The sequence below is a fragment of the Amblyomma maculatum genome, chromosome 10 (assembly GCF_055883805.1).
Source record: "Amblyomma maculatum isolate TAMU_Amacu chromosome 10, ASM5588380v1, whole genome shotgun sequence".
NCBI classification, from domain to species: Eukaryota; Metazoa; Arthropoda; class Arachnida; order Ixodida; family Ixodidae; genus Amblyomma; species Amblyomma maculatum.
This window is the reverse complement of record NC_139353.1, coordinates 3,111,611-3,135,013: the sequence shown is the minus strand read 5'-3', so window position 1 is coordinate 3,135,013 and position 23,403 is coordinate 3,111,611. Positions and strand designations below refer to the sequence as shown.

The window sequence follows — 23,403 nt, the reverse complement described above, 5'->3', positions numbered from 1 at the left end:
TAGCCATGACCACATCGGAGTATTCGGCCATCGTTGAGAGCACTGTCGAGGGCAACGCCGCCGAACTGCGGGAGCTAAGCATGTGCCTCTGGAGCCACCCCGAACTGGCGCTGAACGAGACGAGGGCGCACGCCCTGCTCACTGGCTTCTTGGAAACAAGGGGATTCGAGGTCCACAGGAGCCACCAACTGGACACCGCATTCAGGGCTGATGCCATCGCACCGGGAGGGGCCGACGGCAAGTGTCGTTATAATGACGCGCATTCTGCCCAGCAGGGTAAAATGTTTTAAGGCACTTTAGGCCACTTAAGTGCGATGAGACGATAGCTTTTGTTTAAAACGCCGCAGATTCCTGCTTTACTGTGCCTTCTTGTATGCTGTGTGGTCCGGCGCTCGAGGAATAGCCAAATGAAAGGCGGAGCACGGACGCCTGGATCGGATGTCTGGCGGGGTCAGCTTTGTATATGCGTGAATCGCCTGGTGATGTCATCGGGCATGACCTGACGTGACGTCATGGCCAAACGGGATGCCACGATGACGTCACGTATGGTCATTGCCAATGTTATCACCAGATGATGACGTCACAATTTCTCGGTATCCAGCGGGATCTCGCGTAGAAGTGCGACATTTCTTGTGGACGTGCACTTATATGAGCCTGTAAACGCTTTTGCCTTAATATCCACGCAGCGCCACCTCGAGCTCATTTCGTAAAGGAGTGCTCCGGAAATGCAGCCACCCGAGGTTCTTTAACGTCGGTGACTGTTAGAGTACCTTAGGTGGTCGAAATTTCCTGAGCCCTCCACTACGGGGGCCCTTATTATCCGAGTCACTGTAGAACGTCAAACCGTATAAACAAAAGCAAACTTTTTTCCTCGAATTTTGCTTTGTATGACATCTGACATTGAAACTGTATATGACATTTGCACATCGTACGGCGTCTTCTGTTGCCGAACCGTCATTACCTTTCGACTTCATTCCCCCTTCCCCCTTTGTATACATTTATATTATTATTAAATCGCAGTGCCCAACTTGGCTCTGCGTTTAAAGCTGCGCCTTTTTCAAGAACGCTTCGAAAGATTGCCCGCTCATCAATCACTGTGTGTGCGCCGGCAATTTAATGTAAAACTGGGAAGGTGAACGACTTTTTACTCAAAGGTGCAGCTTATCTGCGGAAATATTATGACACGCAGTAGGTAAAATTTCGATTACAGTGCAAGGAAATATGGACTCGAAAGAAGTGACACGTGCGTCCATCCTTATTTCTTTGCTATAGTGTACGGTTCAAGATGTGCGAACTAGGTTCACGGCAAGATTTAATACATTAACTGCTGCCATTTGGAATATATGATTCGTACAGCGCTGAGGCTTGTAGAAAGTTACATGCGGCATGAGCTTCACCATGCTTTAATATGTTGTTGCGACTGAAGGAAGAAGAAAAAAAAATGTACGGGCCTGCTACTGGCTCTGTAGCTGAGCCACCTCCGCTGCCTCGTGCGGAAAGTAGAGAGAAAGTAGAGAAAGAAAGAAAAAGTAGAGGGAGATGATGATGATGATGAAAACAATTATTGACATTGGCTTAGATTAAGGAAAGGCTGGTCGGGTCCCTAGTCCGGGACACCGTTGGCAAAGACCGCTGCCCATGCTCTTTTGACGAGGGCTCATTGTTCCTCGAGGTCCGAGCTGGACAGTGCTGCCTCCCAGCCTTCCCACCGTTGGCTGATTTATTATATCAATACTGGTATTTTGTTGACAAGCCCATGTCATATGGTATAAGTTTGCCTTCTGGCCACAAAATTTGCACTGCGCTGGAAAGGGATTCGGGCTCAATGGCGTGAAGTGTTGCTGGATTATTAAATGACATAGTTTCTAACCGTCGAAGGTGACACTCTTCTGATTTACTAAGACCCTTAGCGGGCTTCGGGCATGTCTGCCTTTCAAGGCGCAAATGCTATAATATCTCTGAATATGTTGTTAACGGAAAGGGTGAGCCTAAATCAGCAAGGGAGGACGTAGAAGGAAGAAGAAGTAAAGGGAGAGAAAAACGCACGCGCAACAGCCGTCGTCCCCGACCTAAGCGGTGGCGGGTGCAATGGCGGCCTACAACAGATAATAATAGGGTGGCAGACTATCCCCGCCGCAAGCGGCAGTGATGTACTAGTCCCAGCCCCGTAGGGCCAGGAGCAGCTACCTTCTCCACACCCCACCATGCTTTAATAAAGAGCAGGGTGTTGTCAATTAATTTAAACGCAGTTTTACAAGCAGGAACAAAGCGAAAATTTTAAGATTGCCGCATCACTGTCACAGCTTCTTTTTTTTTCACAAAAGATGCTAGTTAATAAATTGCGAACATTTGGTCTGTAAACGCAAGTTTTAAGTAATCGCAAAGCACCTGACAGACAAGTAGAAAAAGAAAACATTTGAGGAACATCTGAGCTCCGCTTCTCAGGGAATGGACAAGACGGGGTTTCCCTCTCGGATCCTTCTTCGCATACATGCGATTTGCTATGCGCTCTCTTTGGTCATCTGATGAGAAGAGAGGAGTCGCTGGAGAAAGATTTGATGTTGGGAAAAGTTGAGGGTCGCCAGAGAAGGGGTAGGCAGCTAACGCGATGGTTAGATCCCAGGCAGCACACCAACATCGCACCAACCACGGCCCAACGTCGGCAAAAATTGGTACAAACATTGGCGTAACACTGGTTTTTTGAGAAATTACTACATTTTTATATATTGGTCCGGCTTATATGCCAACATGGCACCTGTCTTGGCACTGCCAACATAGGCTATCAGCTGGCCGTGCCCCTTGTGTCACGTATTGGCATGCCACTAGTATTCATTGGCACATTTTGCATTGGCAATAAACCGGCCGTGCCGCTAGTAGCACATATTGGTATTTATTGGCATGCGACAAGTATTCATCGGCACACATGGCACTGGCACTGCCACTGTTAAGCCACCTTTAGCCATGCAGTTATTTCACCCTTGCCCTTACTGCTGCCATTTGCGTAACTGTCACTCTGACAATTGTGGCTTTCTTATGCAGTCATTTCCCAATACCACCTTGCATGTCATCTCCCCAAGGAGTCATAAAAAGCATGCAATTAAATGAGGCAAGCAAAATATTTTCCGAAAACATTTTATTGAGAGCTCATATACATGTAAATGCCACAAGGACATCAGAGGGCCAAAATGCAGTGCAGGAGGCATTCGGTACAGGGCTAATATGGGAGAGGCTAGTAGGTGTAATTTGAAACAGGGCACTAAGCAGCACATGACCAGGTAGTGCAGGTAGAGGTGATGGGGTGCAGTGTGCATTGCTCATGATGGACGGGGCTGGACATGTTGAGCAGGGTTGATGCACTATAGCCTTGTAGTGCGAGAGGTGTTGCAGGAATAGGAGGCTGAGCATGGGTGCATTCCAGGGCAGTGTCCACCATGGATGGAAAATGGCAGTGGACTGTGTTGAGCATGATAGTTGGCAGTGAAGGGTCAATGGATCAAGTGATGAGGTTGAGGGGGATGGGGAAGCGCATGGCCCAGGTAGTAAGCTGGGCGCCCCGCAGGAAACAACCATTCAGGAACAGTTTGTTGAGGAGATTGGCCCATGGGTCTTACAAATGACATCTGCACAGAAGACAAGCATATATCACCATACGATTTAAACTCACCTTCTCAACACTCATTCAAACACATATTTGAAGTCTGGGTGCTCTATACGATTGAGTACAAAATATAGAAGCCCGCTATAGTAAAGTGAAACTGAAGTCCCAGTTCATCTTCCATAGCCAACTGTACATTTTCCCCCTTTATAGTGAAGATGTTTTTGGTAAAAAACGGTTAAAGTGCTTCTGGCCGTGGCGACGACTCCCGCGCACTACCTAAAGTCGCGAGGCCAAGACTTTTGTATTTGAAAACAGAACAATAACCCCGAGTGTTCGTTTAGGTGGCTTTACTACTAGCCGTAGCAGTGGTCAGAAGAAGCCTACTTTACAGAAGCCTTGGAGCCGTGAGGGAAACCGCGCAGCGCGAAGAAGATAAAAGTAAAGCTGTCTACAAACATAGCAAGGAGGCGGTGTGTTCCATTCAGAAAGTAAAGGAGTAAACGCGCAGCACGAAATAGGGAAGGGAAAGAAATGGGTCAACATTCACTGCAGTACAAATCATGAGGCAGTGGTGGCAGAATGTGGAGGTGCAGCGAGTAAGGTCTTACAGCACTTGAGTGCCATGCGAATGTATCATTTATTGCCTTTTAAAAGACAGAAAGAGCAAAAAGAGACACCATGTTCATGCAAGGCTTTAATTTTTACATGAAATCGAACTTGGTTGCATTCGAAATCACGTCTTCATGCTTCAGAGGTACTTCCACAAGATGTAGAGAAATTTTATAATGAAAAAATCACACAAAGAGATGATAAAAGCGAGATGGAAGGTATTTAGGTTTTTTTTTTCATTAAGCAACAAGACGTCTTCAGTAAGTGCCTATTTAACTACTAGACAGCACTTTCAGGACCATGTCATCACAGACCACTGATACAGTAAAGACCATAATACAGTAAATATTTTCGCTGGCTTTAGTGGCTTTACTATAAAGGGGTTCTACTGTATATATGAAGGCCTATTGCCACACATTCTTCTTTTAGAGCACTTTGCGACAGGTTTCTGGGCCTGCAAGGGCATGCAGCATCTTATAACGTAGGGATAATAAACAAATATGCAAAATAATATCCATTCCAGATACAAAAGAAAGATATTTGGAAGAAAAAACCTGCTTCCGGCAAACCGATAACTTCAGGTGGATGCTTAGTGTGCATATAGAATTACAGTACCTGAAAATATGACGGTTCAGGCTCCAGAACGCTCAATTTTTAAAAACTTCTTAAACATATTCCTGCAATAGACAATATGGATTACTATGCATGCAAAACTGGATATTAAAGAACACATTAAAGAATATTTTTCTGGAGTACACCAGTTACAGGCACGCATACATTACTGCGGCCAGAATGAAGAAATAATTGCCCTGACAGAATCAATCAAGCTATCTTCAATCAGCTGAGAGAGATGTGTAGATCGCAGATATTCTCTAGGCTGCGCACGCATATAATATTCTCAAGATAACAGTACCATTTCAAGTTCCAGCTTTTTAGTTTTCACAGCTTTATTGCTTGCTGCATTCTACTATAAACAATTGCCTTACTTGTAATGTACCAAGGAATAGTTTTCATACAGTGCTCATTATAAATTAAAGACACCAGAACAACATGCACACAAACAAGAAAAGAAGAACGGGACAGAGCGCCATTCAAAACTGATTTATTGTGCAGAATAAAGTACATATATATCTCACTGCCGGCATATGCGCAAGGAACCCATTCAGCGTCATGTAGTTTAAGATAAGATATGTTCAAGAAGCCCATGCCTCCTACCATAGCCTCTTTCTCTGAGAAATCATTCTTGAACATAGCTTATCTTAAACTACAAGATGCTGAATGTGATGTAGCAGAATGTGTTCCTTGCGCATGTGCCGGCAGTGAGATATATATGTACTTTGTTCTGCACAATAAATCAGTTGTGAGTGGAACTCTGTCCCGTTCTTTTCTTGTGTGCGTGCATTGTTTTGGCGCCTTCAGTTTATAATAAATAAACACGAACAAGCCCAACAAGATGTTCTAGTAATCATACAGTGCATGCTTGTTCAGCTAAAATTATTACAGTCAGCCTGCAATGAGCAATTGAGAAAGTACTAGAAATTTACTTTGCATAGGCAGGAAAATGTTATGCTAGATCTCAGTACAATGATATCGTACTTCCTTATCAGCTAGCAGCCTACCAGATATGCATTTTCCCTCATCGCAGCTAATCATATGGCCATACCATCGGCAACCTTCCACGTACAAGATTATATTCAGTTAGGCATACCTAGGTGATTTTATGTCCAGGTACCAGGCGTTGTGCTCGGGCATCTGATTTCTTCAAACCAATTCATAGTAGTTGTTGGTATAGAGAATAGTAATCTGCCTGAATATCTGAGCCCAAATATTATTTCATTGCTTAAGCACACCTTAATATACAATGCATGATGTGACTTTGGGATCATAAAAAAACGATACATCTAGCATGACAGTGATTTTTCACTTTCACCCTATCACAAGTTCCTTGAAAAACCAGTTTAATCCTGAGCTGAAAAGTTGTTTCGCACACATTTTATATTTCAGTATCTATAAAATGTTGATATTTTGTGAATATATTTCAAAATCAAAATTGCTTAACAGCCTCACAAATTATTTTTTTTTCAAAAATGGACAATATTTTGTACTCAAATTAAAAATAAGATTGTGTCTGGAGAAATAGTATTGTTTGCAGAACAAAACAGCACAGACGCAAAAAAGCACACATATCGCACAAATTTAATGTGCAATACACGAACTGAGAGTTCACCTAAAATTACAAGTACAATAGCCTTGTATACATGGACTCGACAGCACCGAGTTGAATCAGCGTTAAGTAAGCAAGGTCATCATTCTCGACACGGCTGATGTCTACATGAACTCGCTTTCTAGTGAGTAAGTATCGTAGCAGAGCGTAGCATCGAGATTCGAAGTTATTGTGCAAGTTCTTACTCGTATTTGATCCCATTGACTTTTACTATCGAGAGCTTCGATTATTTTTTATCGTTGATGAGCGCTAAAAAGCATTCATTTCGAGTGACGCTCGTCGCCGCTCCAGAGGATTTTTCCTATCCCACAATTCCCCATAACTATACTCCCTGACTGGAAAGCGTCTACATGCATAACTAGACTCCCTGACTGGACTGCGTCTACATGCCTTTAGATAAGCGGGTCAAGCGAATTAACCTATCCCCTGAAATCGAGTTAAAGCGACCCGCTCCGCCGCCTATTTTACTCGACCCGACTGTGTATACATGAACCCCACAACTGATATTTCACTCGACAGACGTACTCGACGCAATTCTGCCGAGTTCATGTATACAGGGGTGGAACGCACGTGTAACAAGTAACAATGCTGCTAAGAATCCAATCTGCTTTCTTCTGGCTCATCCAGTTTTCTGAAAAATATCTTGTCTGACAAAGGAGGATATTTGGAGTTAAGCAGCTAAGCAACACAAGATCCATATGCTTGCTCTAACGCATGACCCCTCAGTGCACTTACAGTTGCAATTTGGGTGTGTGTTGCTTGTGTGTGCTACACATGTGTGCTACACAACCGACGCGACTAGAGGTGTGCACGGGCATAAATTTTGAGCCCGACCCGGGCCTCATGCTACAAACCCGAACCCGGCCTGGAACTGAAATTGCCTGAGCCCACCCAGCGCTCACACTTAAGGCTCCGGCCCTGCTGGAGATGCTATGACAGACCAGTTGCAAAACCTACAAGTCGGCTTCCCTGTGAGGAAGGAAATCGTGCACAGTGGCGACAGAACCTGATTCAGGGATAATAGTTAGGTGCAGTACATGCATCTACCACAGTCCACGCTGCTTGGGATGCAGTTCCGCACGCACAGGCCATTGTCAGAGAAAGGTTTTTGGGCATTCTTAACGCTGGAATAAAGGGGGGCGCACTGTCACCCTAGGGGTGAAGAAAAAAAAATTTAGAAAAGGGACACTAACCGGAGAGGGTAATAGTGGGGCGACAATGCGCACGCGAATAATACTGTGACGAATGGGCAAGAGGTGCGGGAATTACCCTACCCGTCAGGCGATGTGCTAGCACTGTGCCCAACTGTTACCCCAAAGTCTATGCCGCCATTGTGCAGGAATGTCTGCCGCACCAGGAAGCTGACGTGTAGGTTTTGCAACTGATCTATTGCAACTGAAGCAACGATACAGAAAGAAAAAAATAGGCGACAATTCCTGGCGATGCATCGCGCGACGACTACGCCAACGCCTGTCACTGCCGCTGGTGCACATCGCACAGAGCGAAGGACCTCAGCGACAGAGACGCCTTTTCAGTCTTGCTTTGTTAGCGCCGCCTCCTCGTTTGGTAAATGAGTACAGTTACGCTATATCCAGTTTCTTGCACTAAACAGCAACACTGATGAAATTTCTTGAAAAGCGTCGAGCCACCCCCCCCCCCCACCCCCCCCCCCCCTAAAAAAAAAAATGGCCCCAGCGCAGCGGCGTGCTACTATACTGCGATGCAGACATGATTTAAAGCAGTGGCGTTTTTCTGCAACTTTCGAAAATTAGCAATATCTAGCCACACTAGCATTTTTTGTTTTGCAATACTACCTACCAAGCTTTTACTAAACCGTCTCGATGCGTTCATATATGCACGGATCAGACGAAATGAGCGTCTTCAGGATTTTCGCTCATACCGGACTAGGGAAACAAACTTTGCATGCAAAAAAACAAAAACAAAAAAAGAAACAACTAAGGTGAGTACCCCGAAGCCTTTTGCGACTGGCTGCCTCGCGAGCTGGTTTCAGCATCATGAGCGATTTTCTAAAAACCCAGAACCTGGGCGACAGCGCCGAGCGGCAATGCTTTTTCGGTCCTCAGCGCACTACGCATCGTGCTTCCGCGCGACTCATGCGGTTAGCGTTTTATCGCACCAGACACGAGAAAATATGCTTTTGCCCGGACTCCGCTGACACCGCTCGAGGTCACCCGAGGGAACCCGAGCGGCCGAGCCACCCAACGGCTATACGCCGTTCCAGCCACTGTAACGCCGTGAATATCCGAAGTTGGCTTTTAGGGCTACGATGCCACGCAGTTGTTTACTTTAGAAAATCAGTACTCTGCAAAACAGCAACGGTTTAACTTGAAATAAGCTGCAAAATGATCGGCATCAAGTCGCGCACACTTGAGAACCACTTTTGAAAAGTTAACAACGTAAGAAATATACTAAAAGAAGACAAATCTCCCTAGCACATGGCTTACGCAGCCTGCAGCAACAATGAAATGTAAGACAACGCTTGTAATTTAAAAAACGTTCAATCTAAAAGGCTAATATTTTGCTCCAATATACACAAACGCTTTATGAAATCTGAATGAAAAAATTTGAAAACTTACATGTAATATTTCGTGAAGAAAGAAGCATTTTCCGTGCGCGGTGCCACCGAACGTCGAGCCGAGCGAACGGAGCGCCCTCTTTGAAACAAAATACAACTGGCGCCGTCATGCCGGCTAAGCGATTGTCGCGTCATCCTTCGAGCTTTTTAGTAATCGCCTTTTCAGCAGCAGCAGCAGCATAGATGCGCTCTGCGGCTGCTCATCTATGTAGGGTTCTGTGCCAGCAACGAAGCGCGTCGTCGCCCTGGAGAGGCGCCTAGCTGTTTTGTTTCTAACACCCAAACCTGTTCAAGTTGTATTTTGTGAATGCTGTATTCTTCTACGAATAGTTTGCTCACTTTTAGCGTACCAACGAAAATTCTTTCATACAATAGTGCTCAATCGAGTGGAATATTTCAATCACCCTGAAATGAGGATTTGAAGCAAGTTTGTTTAAAATTATTGAGCTAAGCATCTCAGTACCACGACTTGCCACCTCTTTATAAGCTAGTTGCATACGATGCTTACATTTTTTCTCATATATCCACACCGTCAGCATCATTCTATCTCATAGATTGGTCGTTTGTTGGCCCAATTCATTAGGCGCTTGTTTCTTTCTCACAGTTTAGTTTCTTGCGTATATTTTATTGGCCAAGAAAATGCGGTAAAAGCACATTTCTCTATGCAACCTGTTATGAGAGCCCGGAAATGTTTGAAAGAAGTCTCCAGTCTGTTAGCGTTCGTGTTTTTATTACTGCGCAATTCCTTCCCCTGGGCGGCGGCCGTCCGCCCCTTGGACCCTGAGTGGTGCGTCGACCCATCCACCGCTTTGGCGCACCTGCGTGGATTTCAACGCGCGCATGCAACCTCGGACCTTGCTCGCATCGCATGCGGTGAGAGAGTGCGATCCGGGGAACGACAGGAGTGCGAAGTGCGCGAGGACGGGATTGAGCGGTGCGTCAGCACGGAGAGCAGGCGGTGGAAAACTGTGCGAACGAGCGTGTGCGAAACAAAGATGTGTCATTGTAATCCAGTTGTTAATATACGCATTGTACCTTTTCGTATTTTATTTGTGTTTCCAGTCTTTTCTTTCAAATTTTTTTTTCGTCCTAATGCGAACAAGTCAGTTTAGATGTGGGTAATTCTTCTCTCCATACACAATATTTGTAAAAAAAAAATCCCTTCCCCGCGCACGCCTGTAACTGTTCCACCACAAAGTTAGTTAGAGAATAATAAGCTTTGATACCGAATTAAGCCTAATTGTAAAACAACGACTGCTTTATTTAGTTTTTGAACTTTACAGTTATTCCTTCTTGCCATTTGTAGCGCAAGCATTGTAATGCAGTGAACGACGACGGAATCGCGAAATTGGGGTGTGAATAAAAGCAAAAAAACGTTACAGACTTCTTTTTTTCGCACTTGTGCAAAAAAAAATAATCCAGAAATTCAAAAATTATGCTATCAAAGCACTTGCATGGCGTCCAATCAAATGTTTTTCTGCTGAGCTGCCGTTCTTGTATACTGGCTGCTACACGAAGCTATTTTGATTTCCTATAAAATTCAGTGTGACAAAGCCCCACGCGGATATATTTCGCGTTTCAAGTTCTTGTGAAATGTGGAAGCCGGCCCGTCGCTGTGCCGCGGGCGACTCTAGCTGGCTCTCCGATCATTTTTGCCACTGCAGTGATTTGAATATTCGCGGCTTGTATAGCAAATAACTGGCGTACTCGTTTGCCGAATGAGTGTTTCAAGATAATCATAGAGCATTTACCAGTATCGTATGTGTGCGATATTCCACCAGTGATTAATGCGCCATGGTCATTGCAGTCGTATTTTTGATTATACACGTATGGAAGGGTCTACTCTCGCAAAGCCTAAGACGTAAGTTACGCTAGCTCTACGTATGTCAAATAGGTATATGAAAGAAATAGAGCCTTAAGTCGTGAATTCCCGCCCGGGCGGCGGCCGTGTGCACCTTGAACCACACGTGGAGCGTCAGGGCCAGCGTCTTGGATTGCATAGCGCAGCGTGTAACCCGACAACCCCACCTGCAGAGCGCATCCACTCGGGCAAGTCGGCGCCGCTGTTGCTGGCGCCGTGCCTCCATGTTTTTCTTCCTTTGTTTGTGATGTTTTCAATGCACCTAGCAAGCAGCGAACAGAGCGTTCATATTTCGGCGCGAGTGAGTGCCATTAGTGGACTGGAACAGAAGTGCACAGTGTGTCGTCAACATGGGCGGGCAATTGAGAAAAAACAAATGTGCGAACGAGTGCGATAAAGAAAAGTGAAACTGTAACCCAGTTATTTGTTTCAGCATAACCTTAATATGATTCATACTGAGATTGTACCTGCAGTGTTTTCTCTCCATTTTTTTTTGTAATACTTTCCCTCTTAGAGCGACAACGAAGCAGGAAGCGTCGATACGATTTGCCATATGTGGGAATGTCCATGCATGTGCGGACCGACGTTTAATTTACCGCTCAATAACCCAGCTTTAATTTAGATCACCATTGTTAAATTGTTTAAGCGAAAGTATGTGCTGCGATGCTTCGTATTTCTATAGCTTAAACGGCCTAGTGTATTTTTAAAGTTTATTTCGATTTAAGCGCGCTCGCCATAGTCGATCTGAGTCACGTACGAGCCTTAATATGCCGATGCTTATCGCTCATTTTTTGCATCGCACTGCATGCGTGTACTGCGGTAATCGTCTGTTTGAAGCCACTGTTGTTAAACCTAATACACTCGGGGGCAAAGAAATTTGCTACAACTTTTGCAATTCTCTTCACCCAGAGCAGCAGGAATCGCCACGGGAGCAGCTATGAAAGAACCTAGACCATTGCCGAAGAGAATACAAAAAATAGCAACCATTGCCTACGCACGATATATGACATGTCGTTTTGATTCTTTCTAATCTACCGGTCGGCGTGGAGCTATTTGTCGCCGCCGCCGCCCTGACGGACCAGCAAACGGTGGTGAACTTATTGATATTTGACGCCGTTGACCGATTGTCGGTCTCATCCAAATTCGTCACAGTATATATGTGGATTGATTACAGTGCCAGCTTAAGTCAATGAAGATCTAGTGTAAAAGAACATGGTGTAATCCCGAGCAACATCAACAACAGCTCGGTGGGATTAAAGCAAACGCGACTGAAACCAGCACCGCGGAACTTCACAAGACTATTTAGACACAAGATTTCCGAAGTATTTAAAATTGCAAAGGTAACTTGAAAACATCGATTATAGCAGCACAGTTAACGACTTCAAGTAATAAACGAGCCTGCCAACCTCAAAAGCACGCTAATGCGGTTTCCCACGGAATATTTCCACCAAATTACAGACCAATCAGCTTACTGTCTGTTACGTATAAGGTATTTACTAAGGTAATCACTAATAGAATCAGGACAACCTTAGACTGCAATCAAGCAAAGGATCAAGCAGGGTTTCGGAAACGGTACTCTACTATCGATCATATCCATACCATCAATCAGGTGATAGAAAAATGCGCGGAATATAACCAGCCCTTATACATAGCATTAATTGATTACGAAAAAGCATTTGACTCAGTTGAAACCTCGGCGGTGATGCACGCATTGCGAAATCAGGGGGTAGACGAGCCGTACGTGAAAGTGCTGGAAGATATATATAGTGGCTGCACAGCAACCATAGTTCTGCATAAAGAAAGTAACAAAATTCCCATAAAGAAAGGTGTTAGGCAAGGAGACACAATCTCCCCAGTACTATTCACAGCTTGTTTAGAGGAAGTATTCAGAGACTTGGAATGGGAGCAGTTAGGGATAAGGCTAGATGGAGAATACCTCAGTAATCTGCGATTTGCTGATGACATTGCCTTGCTAAGCAACTCGGGAGATGAACTGCAAATAATGATTGATGACCTAGACAGGAAAAGTAGAAAGGTAGGCTTGAAAATCAATATGCAGAAGACTAAGGTAATGTTCAACAGCCTCGGGAAGGAACAGGAGTTTACATTAGGTAGCGAAATACTGGAAGTAGTAGGCGAATATATCTACTTAGGACAGGTAGTAACCGCAGATCCGGACCATGAAAAGGAAATAACAAGAAGAATAAGATTGGGATGGAGCGCATTTGGCAAGCACTCGCAGATTATGACTAGCAGCTTACCGGTATCGCTCAAGAGGAAAGTATACAACAGTTGCATCTTGCCTGCACTCACCTATGGGGCTGAAACGTGGAGGCTAACCAAGAGAGTTCTACTTAAGTTGAGGACAACCCAGAGGGCTATGGAACGAAAAATGGTAGGGGTAACATTAAGAGATAGAAAGCGTGCAGAGTGGGTCAGAGAAATAACTCAAGTTAACGACATTCTAGTGGAAATTAAGAAGAAGAAATGGACATGGGCAGGACATGTAGTGCGAAGAGAGGATAACCGATGGTCGCTGAGGGTAACAAACTGGATTCCAAGGGAAGGAAAGCGTAGCAGGGGGCGACAGAAAGTTAGGTGGGCGGATGAGATTAAGAAGTTCGCAGGGGTCAAGTGGATGCAGCTAGCACAGAACCGGGTTAAGTGGAGAGATATGGGAGAGGCCTTCGCCCTGCAGTGGGTATAATCAGGCTGATGATGATGATGATGATTTCCACCACATGCTAATTTGCATCTAATATTGACCAGTAGGTGAAATAGACAAGACAATGTTGACTGAAGTGTGTGCTAATGCATTTGGCGGGACATGGTTACAGAACTGACAGTATTGTCCAGCATATGGCATATATTAGCCAACGTCAGTGGAGTAATGGCTAACGCTGTTCGCCATCCTTATGAAAGGGCAATGCCGATACTGTTGATATGTAAGGTATGCCAGTGTATATCTGACATTGGCAGGCCATTGTAACAGAGCTCACATTATTGTCCAGCTTATGTCGAATATTGGCCAACATCAGTGGACTGATGGCTAATGCTGTCCGTTATAGCCATCCTTATCTCATGGCAGCGCCAACACCGGTGATACACCGGATATCCAGGCCCATCATTGCCATCCTGGTATAATGGTGCCACCGATATTGTCAGGGCATCGGATATGACGGGCCAATGTTGTTATCAATATAAATAGGTACGAACAATATTGGTTACCAATGATATCCTCAGGGCCAGTGTTGGACGTGTTATAGAATGGCACAACCAATACCAGCCATAAGATGGCAGCGCTGGGCCTACATAGGGCTGATCTCTGCCAACTCACTGACAATATTGGCCCGGGCTCTTGTGCTGCCTGGGATGGCATCCTCGAGGCACTGCAGATGAAGTTATGTGATGTTGGGAAGATAGTGAGAGACCGGAAAGCGTGGCGTAACATGGTCCATAGGGTCACGAAGAGTCGGACACGACTGAACGACTGAACTGAACTGAACTCTTATCGACCCCTCAGTGTATGCCTCTATACCAAGACATATACCATGCAGTCGAAGATAGCACGTTATGTGAAACACCCTACAACACAGAGAGCCTCGCTTTAACCAAGCCGTATGAGTGTGCTTCCATGTCGTAGCCTGAATCGACGGTATCACAGGGTGTTGGGCTCACTTCCCATTTCACCATTTCATAGGAGCTGCATGAGTTGGTAGCTCCTGTCATGTACGTCATCTCATGACGTCTCACAACCCGCCCACCAATCAGTACACAGCTATGTCAGCTGCCAACTACCACCTGCCGGAACCACGATTGCGATTTTTCGCTACCAACGCCGACGTTAAATTTCCTGGAGAACGAAGGCTAAAGTACTTGTCTGATAAGCAGGTGCTAAATCATTAGGGCATCCTGGGGCAGCGAGGACAGCTCTTAAAGGTCCACGGAAACGGCCCCCAAGAAGCCACTGATAAACGTGTTCAGTGTGTAGAACATATCCTTTTGAGCATTAGCGCAAAGTATAACTCCTTGGAACAAAGCCAGCGATTTATTATTAATTTTTAAAAAGAGCATTTTTTGAAATTCGCGGGCAGAGAGAATGTCGCTTGGCGGTGTCGCATGGAACTATTTCCTTGTCCCGTGACGTCACGGGTCGGTTGACTGACAAGGCTTGCTAGAAGCTGCCATTCGCTGCGGTCACTGCAACCATGACGTCACGGACACACTTCCGGTAGCTGCGAAAGTCGTCTGCTCGTGCGCTGCTCGAACTCTGTGCGGGCTGTTACACAGCTCGCCGCCCTTATCGGTTAGGTGGCTATTGTCCATTAAGTGCAACAACCGAAGCGACGCAGGGATCGGCAGAACGAAGCTGCATTTACAAATATCTTATTTACTCCAATACTCCTGAAACCACGTTATCGTGGTTTCAGGAGTATTGGAGTGTCGTCCGACGAGGCGTCAACAGCACGGTCAAGCACCGCACGATGGCAGCACCTCCTCGACCGCCGTAAACACCGCCGCTGTGGCCCCTCCCCCCGCATACCGTTCGCGAACGACACGGCGGATCGTTAGCACCGATGTCCGAAATAAAGCGTGCTAAACTTTGTTGGCGTCTGGAATACTGAGGTGAATATCAAGTATGAAGCCCTCGTGAGGATCGCTGACCAGCAGCAAATTGCTGGTAAGAGCGATAGCCGTGATACAAGCTAGTTTCTGCTCAAGCCAGCTGCCGCTGGTGCATTTCGGCTGATCCGATCTGCTCGTACTATATAGATCTGCGATTAATGCGTCGGAAGAGTTAATCCTATAATTATTTTACTATGGCAGGATAGGAATCACTATAAGGCAGTTTCATAAGTAGACGATTTACGACAGCGTTGATAATGTTCCAGAGCGTCGACCGCCGCGGCTTCGAAGCGAAACAATGTAGGCCTAGCGACGACTAGGGACGGTCACCCACGGCGCCGTCGTTCGCCGCGCTCGCACGTTCCACCCCCGCGGTAATTGTGTAACGTACCTCAGCCTGCTCACGGCATCCCGTGCTGCAAGCGTTGCAAACTCGTGTACTTTCATAGCTAAGGCCGCGTATTTTTTGACGTTCTGCTCAGCAACAAGCCGTTGAAACGATACTGTAGGCAAGACAAGGCTTCAGTACGCAGTCGCTGCGCTGTCGGCCGTAATCGAAGACGTCGGGCGGCACCATAATCTATACATCGATCTTTAAACGTGATACAATGGGCAAATGAATAACTTTGTGAAGCAGACCCGCTCGTACGTTTCGCGCACTCGGGCGCCGACGAGTAGCTTCCGTCAACAGACGTCGTCATAACCTCGGTTAACGACGCAAACCGAGGTCGTCAAGCTCGGTTTGCGGTAACCGCGATTAGTGGTACAACCATGGTTTGGTCCGCCGTGTAACATAGGATAACCACGGGTTCGCGGTTACACTAACCGTCGCTGCGCGAACTGGCGAACTCCTCAGGCGTGTGCGAGCGAGGACGGGTTGGCGCGAGTACGCCAGCTAACGCCAGCGAGCGAGCGCGCGGCAACCGGAAGTTCGTCGAAGTGACGTATGTCTGGGCGGAGCTTTGAACTTGCTTGTATTCTTAGTTTTTTTTTTTATGGCTCCCTTCGGCGTACGAGTTGAGAGGGAAAATTGGAAGGGTCGTTTTTAATCGCCGATATCTCTGGTGTTGCAGAAGCTAGATCGAAAATTTTTGCGGGAGAATGATGGGTGGTTCAATAACTATCAGTGTTATGGCGTTGTTTACCCTTCTTTGTGACCCCTTTCAGGGGACCTTTAAATTATCATTCAAGTTGGCGTTGACGCATTTCTATCATTTTATTGCAATCCCTGTTTTTCGAATGCTTCTGTCTACGGCCACCATACCAGACTTTCCGCTGGAAACACCCAGAGTCTCTGCGGAACCATTGTGCACATCGAAACAAGAAGGTTCACCTTGCGGTAGACAAGTAATCTTTGTGACTTCCGAAACATCAGTTATATGGCGTTTGACTTGACAACGCTATCAATTTTTATCTTATAATCTTTGGCGAGAAGGAATTCTGCATTAAAAGTTTTATCATGATACTACAGTGCAGAAATAGGCGAACTCGTAAACTATCTCTGAGTCTCTGACCTAGCAACAGACTGGTTGATCCTCCTTTTTGGCACTGTAGACTGCTAAATATAACACTAAAGTTTGATTTGCTGTCTGCCCCGACTCTGCTATCTCTCAGGGCCCACAGTGGCGCTGATGGTCGAGTACGACGCACTTCCGGATATAGGCCACGGATGCGGCCACAACCTGATCGCTGAAGCGTGTATGGGCGCCGCCATAGCTGTCCTGGAAGCCATGAAGAAATCCAGCAAAGTCCGCGGCAAGGTACACCCTCCATCCTAGAGGAACCCACAGGAATTTTCCTGCATATAGGTTAGGTTGATCTTCGATATTTTACCGGCGCGGCGACAGGGGACAAGGAACAAGAAGAGACAAGACAAGCGCTCGAAGATGAACCAAGTAGCTCAAATTTCTGTGTTACTACAAGGTTAGGTTGATTGTCATGTCAGTTTGCAGCTCTAACCTCGCTGCAGAAAAGTTGTGCGTCTACACAACATATTAAGTGCAAACTAAAAGGCAACTAAATTTAGTGACGTTGAACGACGTCAGGACTACGTATAACCTTGCCGCGAATTATAATATTTCGTTTTTCTGTTTGTACCCTGCTGTATTTTCGAGGCCGTCTTTTCGAAGGCGCTCGCAAACGTTTTTCATTCTATTAGACTCGAATTCTGCTGTTTGAGTGCAGTTTATAATCAAACCCAGCAATTAGAAATCGGAGAAGTAAGAGAGCAAACCAGCGCCTCTTCCAAAGGGGCAGACCCACAGCATACTTGTACAGCATGACTCTAAAGCGCTGGCGTTTCCGGGGCCGGTTTCCAATGGGTACAAGATTTCTCCCGGCCTGGTGCTCGGCTCTTCTGAAGTGAAATGCTTGGGAAAAGGGGCCATGAACCAAAATATTGGTTCAAAAAAAAGGGGGGGGGTAGGGGGCACATATGGGCTTCTGCCGAAGGAGGCTGACTTATATGGTCCGATGGCGGCAAAACCGCTAACCCATTGGCACAACTATTTATTAACTATTTATAAGAAGTGAGCTAACTGCCCTCGACCTCCCGGTAAACACCTTCAACCAGCGCCTACTTGGCCAGGGGATGATGAACACCTTTATTGAGCTGCGAGAGACACACTTGATGAACTAATACACGAGACTGTCTAAAACTATGTCGGGTCGCCGCCTCCTTGACCGACTACGCATCCATCATTCAACACATTCGGAAGAGCGCATACATATCCCGACACAGTGCAGATATGCCTTGCACGTACACCATATTACAGCCAACACGAAAGGACCATAGTGGCAGACGTCTCGCGCTCTTGGAAGCCCTGGCTCGCCATTACGGACACAAACATGGAGCCTTCTACGTGGATGCCTCCGGCGTGCATCATGGGGGTTGGTACACGGCCGCAGTCGTCCACCAAACACTGTAATACACGGACTCACTTTCCGTGCACACAACATTACACACGCGGAGGAGAAGCCATTCTGCTAGCAGCCGCAGATCAGGACTCACGGGTCATCATGACCGACCTGAGGGGTGCCTGCCGCAATATCGAGCAGGAGTACATATCGTACTTCGCCTGCAAAATTTTCCAAAACATCGACTATCTCGGTGCCCCCGCGCATCTAATGATTATCTCGACTCCAGCTCAGTGCATTGGCCTCGATGAAAAGGAAATAGCCGATGCCGCCAACCTTGCGCTCACTTTCCTGACACCAACCTCATCCCCCACCGATCCTGACTCCGAACCCCAATCCCGCCTACACTATCAAGGAAATCATTCAGTTCTACCAATCCAACCCTTCAATCTATCCTAAGCACATCAAGAGCCTCACGAAGGCGGTGGAGCGCATTCTCCGTCGCCTTCACACCAAAACTTTTACTGTTCCCGGCAGTACTAAAATATGCCGACCCCGCTTTTACAGGCAAATGTCCGCACTATAAGGAAAGGTCCTCGGACATTTCCACGTGGGGTGGGCATGTCTCCCAATTTATTCCCCCTGCCCAACCATTCCCGGGAGCACTGCGAAGTGGCCCTGCTAGGCTGCTCTGACCTGACGGCGTAATGAACCTTGGTCCAGCGGGCCCAACCGCGGCCACCGTCAATGGGCTCACGTAAGAGGAAGCCCGCCTAGTAATTGTAAGGGGCAGCCCCTAAGGATTGCTGCCGTACCCTCCTCGTTTATAAATCAACGTTTTGTTTTCATTCATTCATTATTCAATTATTTATTAATTCAATAATTAAATAATTATTTAATGAATTACTCCATTAATTCATTCAGATAACTTCGTACCATTCCCGGGAGAACCATCGAGACAGCGTCAAGGCAGCGATGAGAAACTGCTTCGTTGCCTCCTTCACAAGCCCCCACGAAGGCCTGCAAAGTCGCACCATGGCCGATGCAGCATTAAGAGGGGACGCAACAAGAGTGTTGCAATATCAAAAAGAAAATTAAGTGTTTTATTAAAATAGTTTGCTTCTTTCACAAAAGCTAAAACATTTATTATTCTTGTGTTGGTGCAAAGCTTTTTATTTGTAGTAGATATATAATTCTTCTGCTTTAGTGTTAGCCCCCGACCTGTGGTTGTGCTGCAGTCGGGCTAAATTGGCCCAGCCTTCGCAACCAATTCACTTCTGCCATGGACGCTCGCGCTATATAATAAAAAATCAGGAAGGTTGTGCGAGGCTATGGGAGATTAGCTGCACTTTCGAGCCCTAAGCAAAAGTTAGGGACTCAGTAGTGGGGCGCCCATCGTTCTCCAGTTGGTGGTGATCGGAACACCCGGAGAAGAAGGTGAGGGAGGAAAGGTTCTGCTACTTGAAAAAGGAGCCTTCCAGGGAATCGACGCCGCTCTCATGGCCCATCCCGCTTCCAGAGACGTCCTGAAGGTCCACTTCAATTCAAGGTTGAAGGTAAGATAGCCGCTGACGCTGAACACGGCATTTTATTGTTGACACGAGCAACCTTACCGTTACCTACTTGAGGTGACTGTTGCGCTTCGGTGTTGAAATGAAATTGGTAATGAACGGATATTACATTGCGGAATCCCTTAAGAAGGAAAGGGGGCCAATAACGGGGGCTGTCATACCTTTGTCGGGCTCACTATATGGCCGAAAAAAAGCAATATTCAAGAAAAAAGAAAACGAAGAGGCTAGTTCAGAGAGAAGGGGAAATATGTAGCAAGATATGGTTTACAAGGTCGCTTTACTTGCTCTGTTACTCCTTTCATCACGCATGCGCTGCCACCTCTTCGCCCCAGTTGGGAGTGCAGTACGAAGCGAAAGCACCAATTGCTTCCGATTCACCGTGCATAGTCCCGAACGCCCAGGATGCTGCAGTCGCCGCCTACATCAACCTTTCCTTGCTTCGCCAGCACATAGCGCCTTCCAGCAGGTTATTAGGTAAGAGAACAGCTGAACTGATTGATTCGCGTATACAATGAGTTTTAGCTTATCTGCGCACATGGTGTGGCAGGTGCACTCCCTACTTGGCATCCGGTAAACGATAAGGGAAGTACATCGCCGCTATACTCTCCGATTAATGCTGCATGTGGTGCAAGATATCGTACGGTACAACCAGCCTAGCTCAGTGCTTTGATGTAGCACTTGTGCTGTGTGGAACGATAGAGTAATGTGCGACGACATAAGAGCAAGCGCGGTAAACCAAAGGCAAAGACACCGCATAAAGAAGGGGGTGTGGTGTCTTTTCCTCCGCCTTACTCCTTGGTGCCAAAGTTCTAACTATATTGAACTCTCCATCTTCCTCTTTTAAAGGCGCCAATACAATTATGTGGTTCAATTTTGACCGCGCTCGGAGCTTTGCACCCTGAACTTACACGGTACCGTGATTGGGCGTTTTTTCTAGAAGTAGATACGCTCTGTGTGTTCTAGTATGTAGATATAATGAAAAAAAAGTATTTCGAGGCAAATTAGTGGATATTGACTTGCGAGTACCGTAAACGCCACTCTAACAGGCTTTGAGCAGGGGCTCAGACCTACAAGACAATGAGAGAGTGTGACGCCTCCATCGCACTTCTGACAAGGAACTCAGCTGCGTCAAGTTTAACAAGTGCAGAACTCACGGGGAGGTGTGCATGGTTATTTTATACAAGGTGATTCGCCTAGAGTTGACATCAAAAGCTCTCGGAACTTGACTTCTGCCATTGGAGGCTGCCCGCGAAACTCGATTGCGTAACGCAGTTTCCTAACGCAGCAACCGAGGGTTTCTCACCATCGACATGAACTGAGAATAAGACCTCAACATACTGTAAGGCACCGCGGCCACATCAGAGGGTGCCAATAGTAAATGCAAGCTTTTACGGAGACTATATTAGCGACCACAGAGGCGGACCCCAAAAAATTCGAGGACTCTTTGGCGACTAAAGGGATGAAAGGTGAAAGCCTTAGTGCTGCATTCTGCTACGCGACTGTTGCGCATTTAGCAATGAAGGCTGCTGCGAGTAAAGCGAGCGACTACTCTCACATATTGCGAGTGCATTTATTCAGTGAATTCTGCTTGGCAGCGACGAGATCTCGCTCCTTGTATCTTCGCAGTTGTTCTACGTTTACTGTTGCGTGGTTGATTTTGCCGGGCGCGCGCATTAATTAGCAATTAATCAATTATTGCTGAACCGTCACCAATTAGTATTAATAATGAGTAAGAATATAATAATAATTCGTAATTAACCAGTAAGTGATAATTAGTAACTAATTAGGCATTAATTAGTTTTAGTAATCCGTACGTAGTGACTAGCAATTAGTAATTAATTATTTAGTCATTGATTGGCATATGGCCATATCAGGCACACATTCGCGCATACTGTGGTGGTGCTCTGTGATTGGTCGAGACCTCCATGAGGTCATCCCATCTCGACCGATCAGAGCCACCGCAAAAGCGTAACACTTTTGCTGACAACGATGAGGCAATAAAGGCTTTCGACTTAATATGACCTTTCTGTGCTGGTTCACTTTAATCGTGGCGCAGGAGTGGTGAAGCAGCTCGGTTCGCACGCTAGCGTGGCTCCCGAGTCCAGCAAAATTGTCTGCCAGTTGCGGGCTCCCAACCAGGAGGAGCGGTCCTCGCTCACAAAACGAACGCAAGGCGCTTTCCGGGCGGCGGCTCTTGCTACTGGCTGTCAAGTCATCATAGAAAACGGAATGACATACAAGGAGCTCATCCACAACGATGCGCTTCTTCAGACGTACAGGAAACACGCCGAATCTCTGGGTAAGGATGCTGTTTGCGTCTCCCAACAGATATCCGAGTACCACGTACTTCTGAACGGAAAGGTTTTTCATGCGCTATAAAAGTGAGTTTGAACGAGGTGCAGGCGATATTGAACACCTGGTGTTGCGTCCTTTGAAAGTTCGTTTTGCTGTCGAATTTTATGATTTAGGAATGGCATGAAAGCGAAAACTGTATGGCGTCAATGTTTCAGTGAACACTGCTCTTTCCAACCGGGGCAGATGTCCTTCTCATACCACTAGGAGAAAAGAGGCGAGAATAAGTGGACTCAACAAATATGATTAAATGAAGCGGTTGCGAATACAATTTGAATAAGAATGGACTCGTAATTTGAATATGTTGGTGAGTAAAAGAGAATACAAACACAATTGAATGAAACAGAATGGGAATAGGATAAGCATTGGAATCGACTGCTGAGCGAAATAAGAATGCTGTTGTATCTCCGTCGCCTCAGACTAATCGATCATCCATACGTTTTTTCTTCTGCCATCCTATCTAGCAGTCACCTTAGCCTACAAAAACGGAACCGACGGCATAACTTCTTGTAAGTCATAATAAAGCAACTAGTAATAATGTGCGCTTAAATGAGCCGAGATACGAATGACCGCACACTGCTCAGGGCGTAGATATAGAACAAGGTAATTAGTCCTCTTTGTCGTCCTTGAGCCGAAGTGAGGAGCGACTACTCCGATCCTTGTATGTCTTACGACAAGTGCAGATTAAAATTTATGTTCGCAGGGGTGGTGTTCATGGACATCACCGAGAACATCACAGCCAGGACTGGAGGTTCCACGGACGCCGGGAACGTGTCCTACGCCCTACCTACCCTGCATCCCTTGTTTAGCATTACCAAAGCGCGCCCCCACTCGCGGTCGTTCGCTGAGGCTGCGGGCTCGGAAGACGCCCAGAAGGCAACTCTGCGCACCGCCAAAGCCCTCGCTCTCACTGCTTTGGACTTGATGTCGGATCCGTCACTAATGGCGCAGGTGCGGAAGGACTTCGAGACATGGAAGAATGCGCAGGCTCCTTCCATTAAGTAGTCCAGCGCTCTGCGTCAGACATCTGTGTCGTCCATTCTTTGAGGGGTGACTGTAAGCGAATAAATCTTCACACTTTGAACAATAGAGTTAGGCGGGTTAACATCA

The 23,403-nt window shown here is 46.3% G+C and overlaps 1 protein-coding gene across 1 annotated transcript; it reads left to right on the top strand.

The window, feature by feature from the left end:
* Nucleotides 1–23,349, top strand: LOC146175406 (xaa-Arg dipeptidase-like). Its single transcript, XM_084581749.1, has 6 exons — nt 1–237; nt 17,129–17,274; nt 19,777–19,926; nt 20,274–20,415; nt 21,998–22,240; nt 22,997–23,349. The coding sequence occupies exons 1-6, from the start codon at nt 6–8 to the stop codon at nt 23,296–23,298; spliced, it is 1,215 nt and encodes a 404-aa protein (XP_084437875.1). The 5' UTR covers nt 1–5; the 3' UTR covers nt 23,299–23,349.
* Nucleotides 23,350–23,403: the final 54 nt, after the last annotated feature.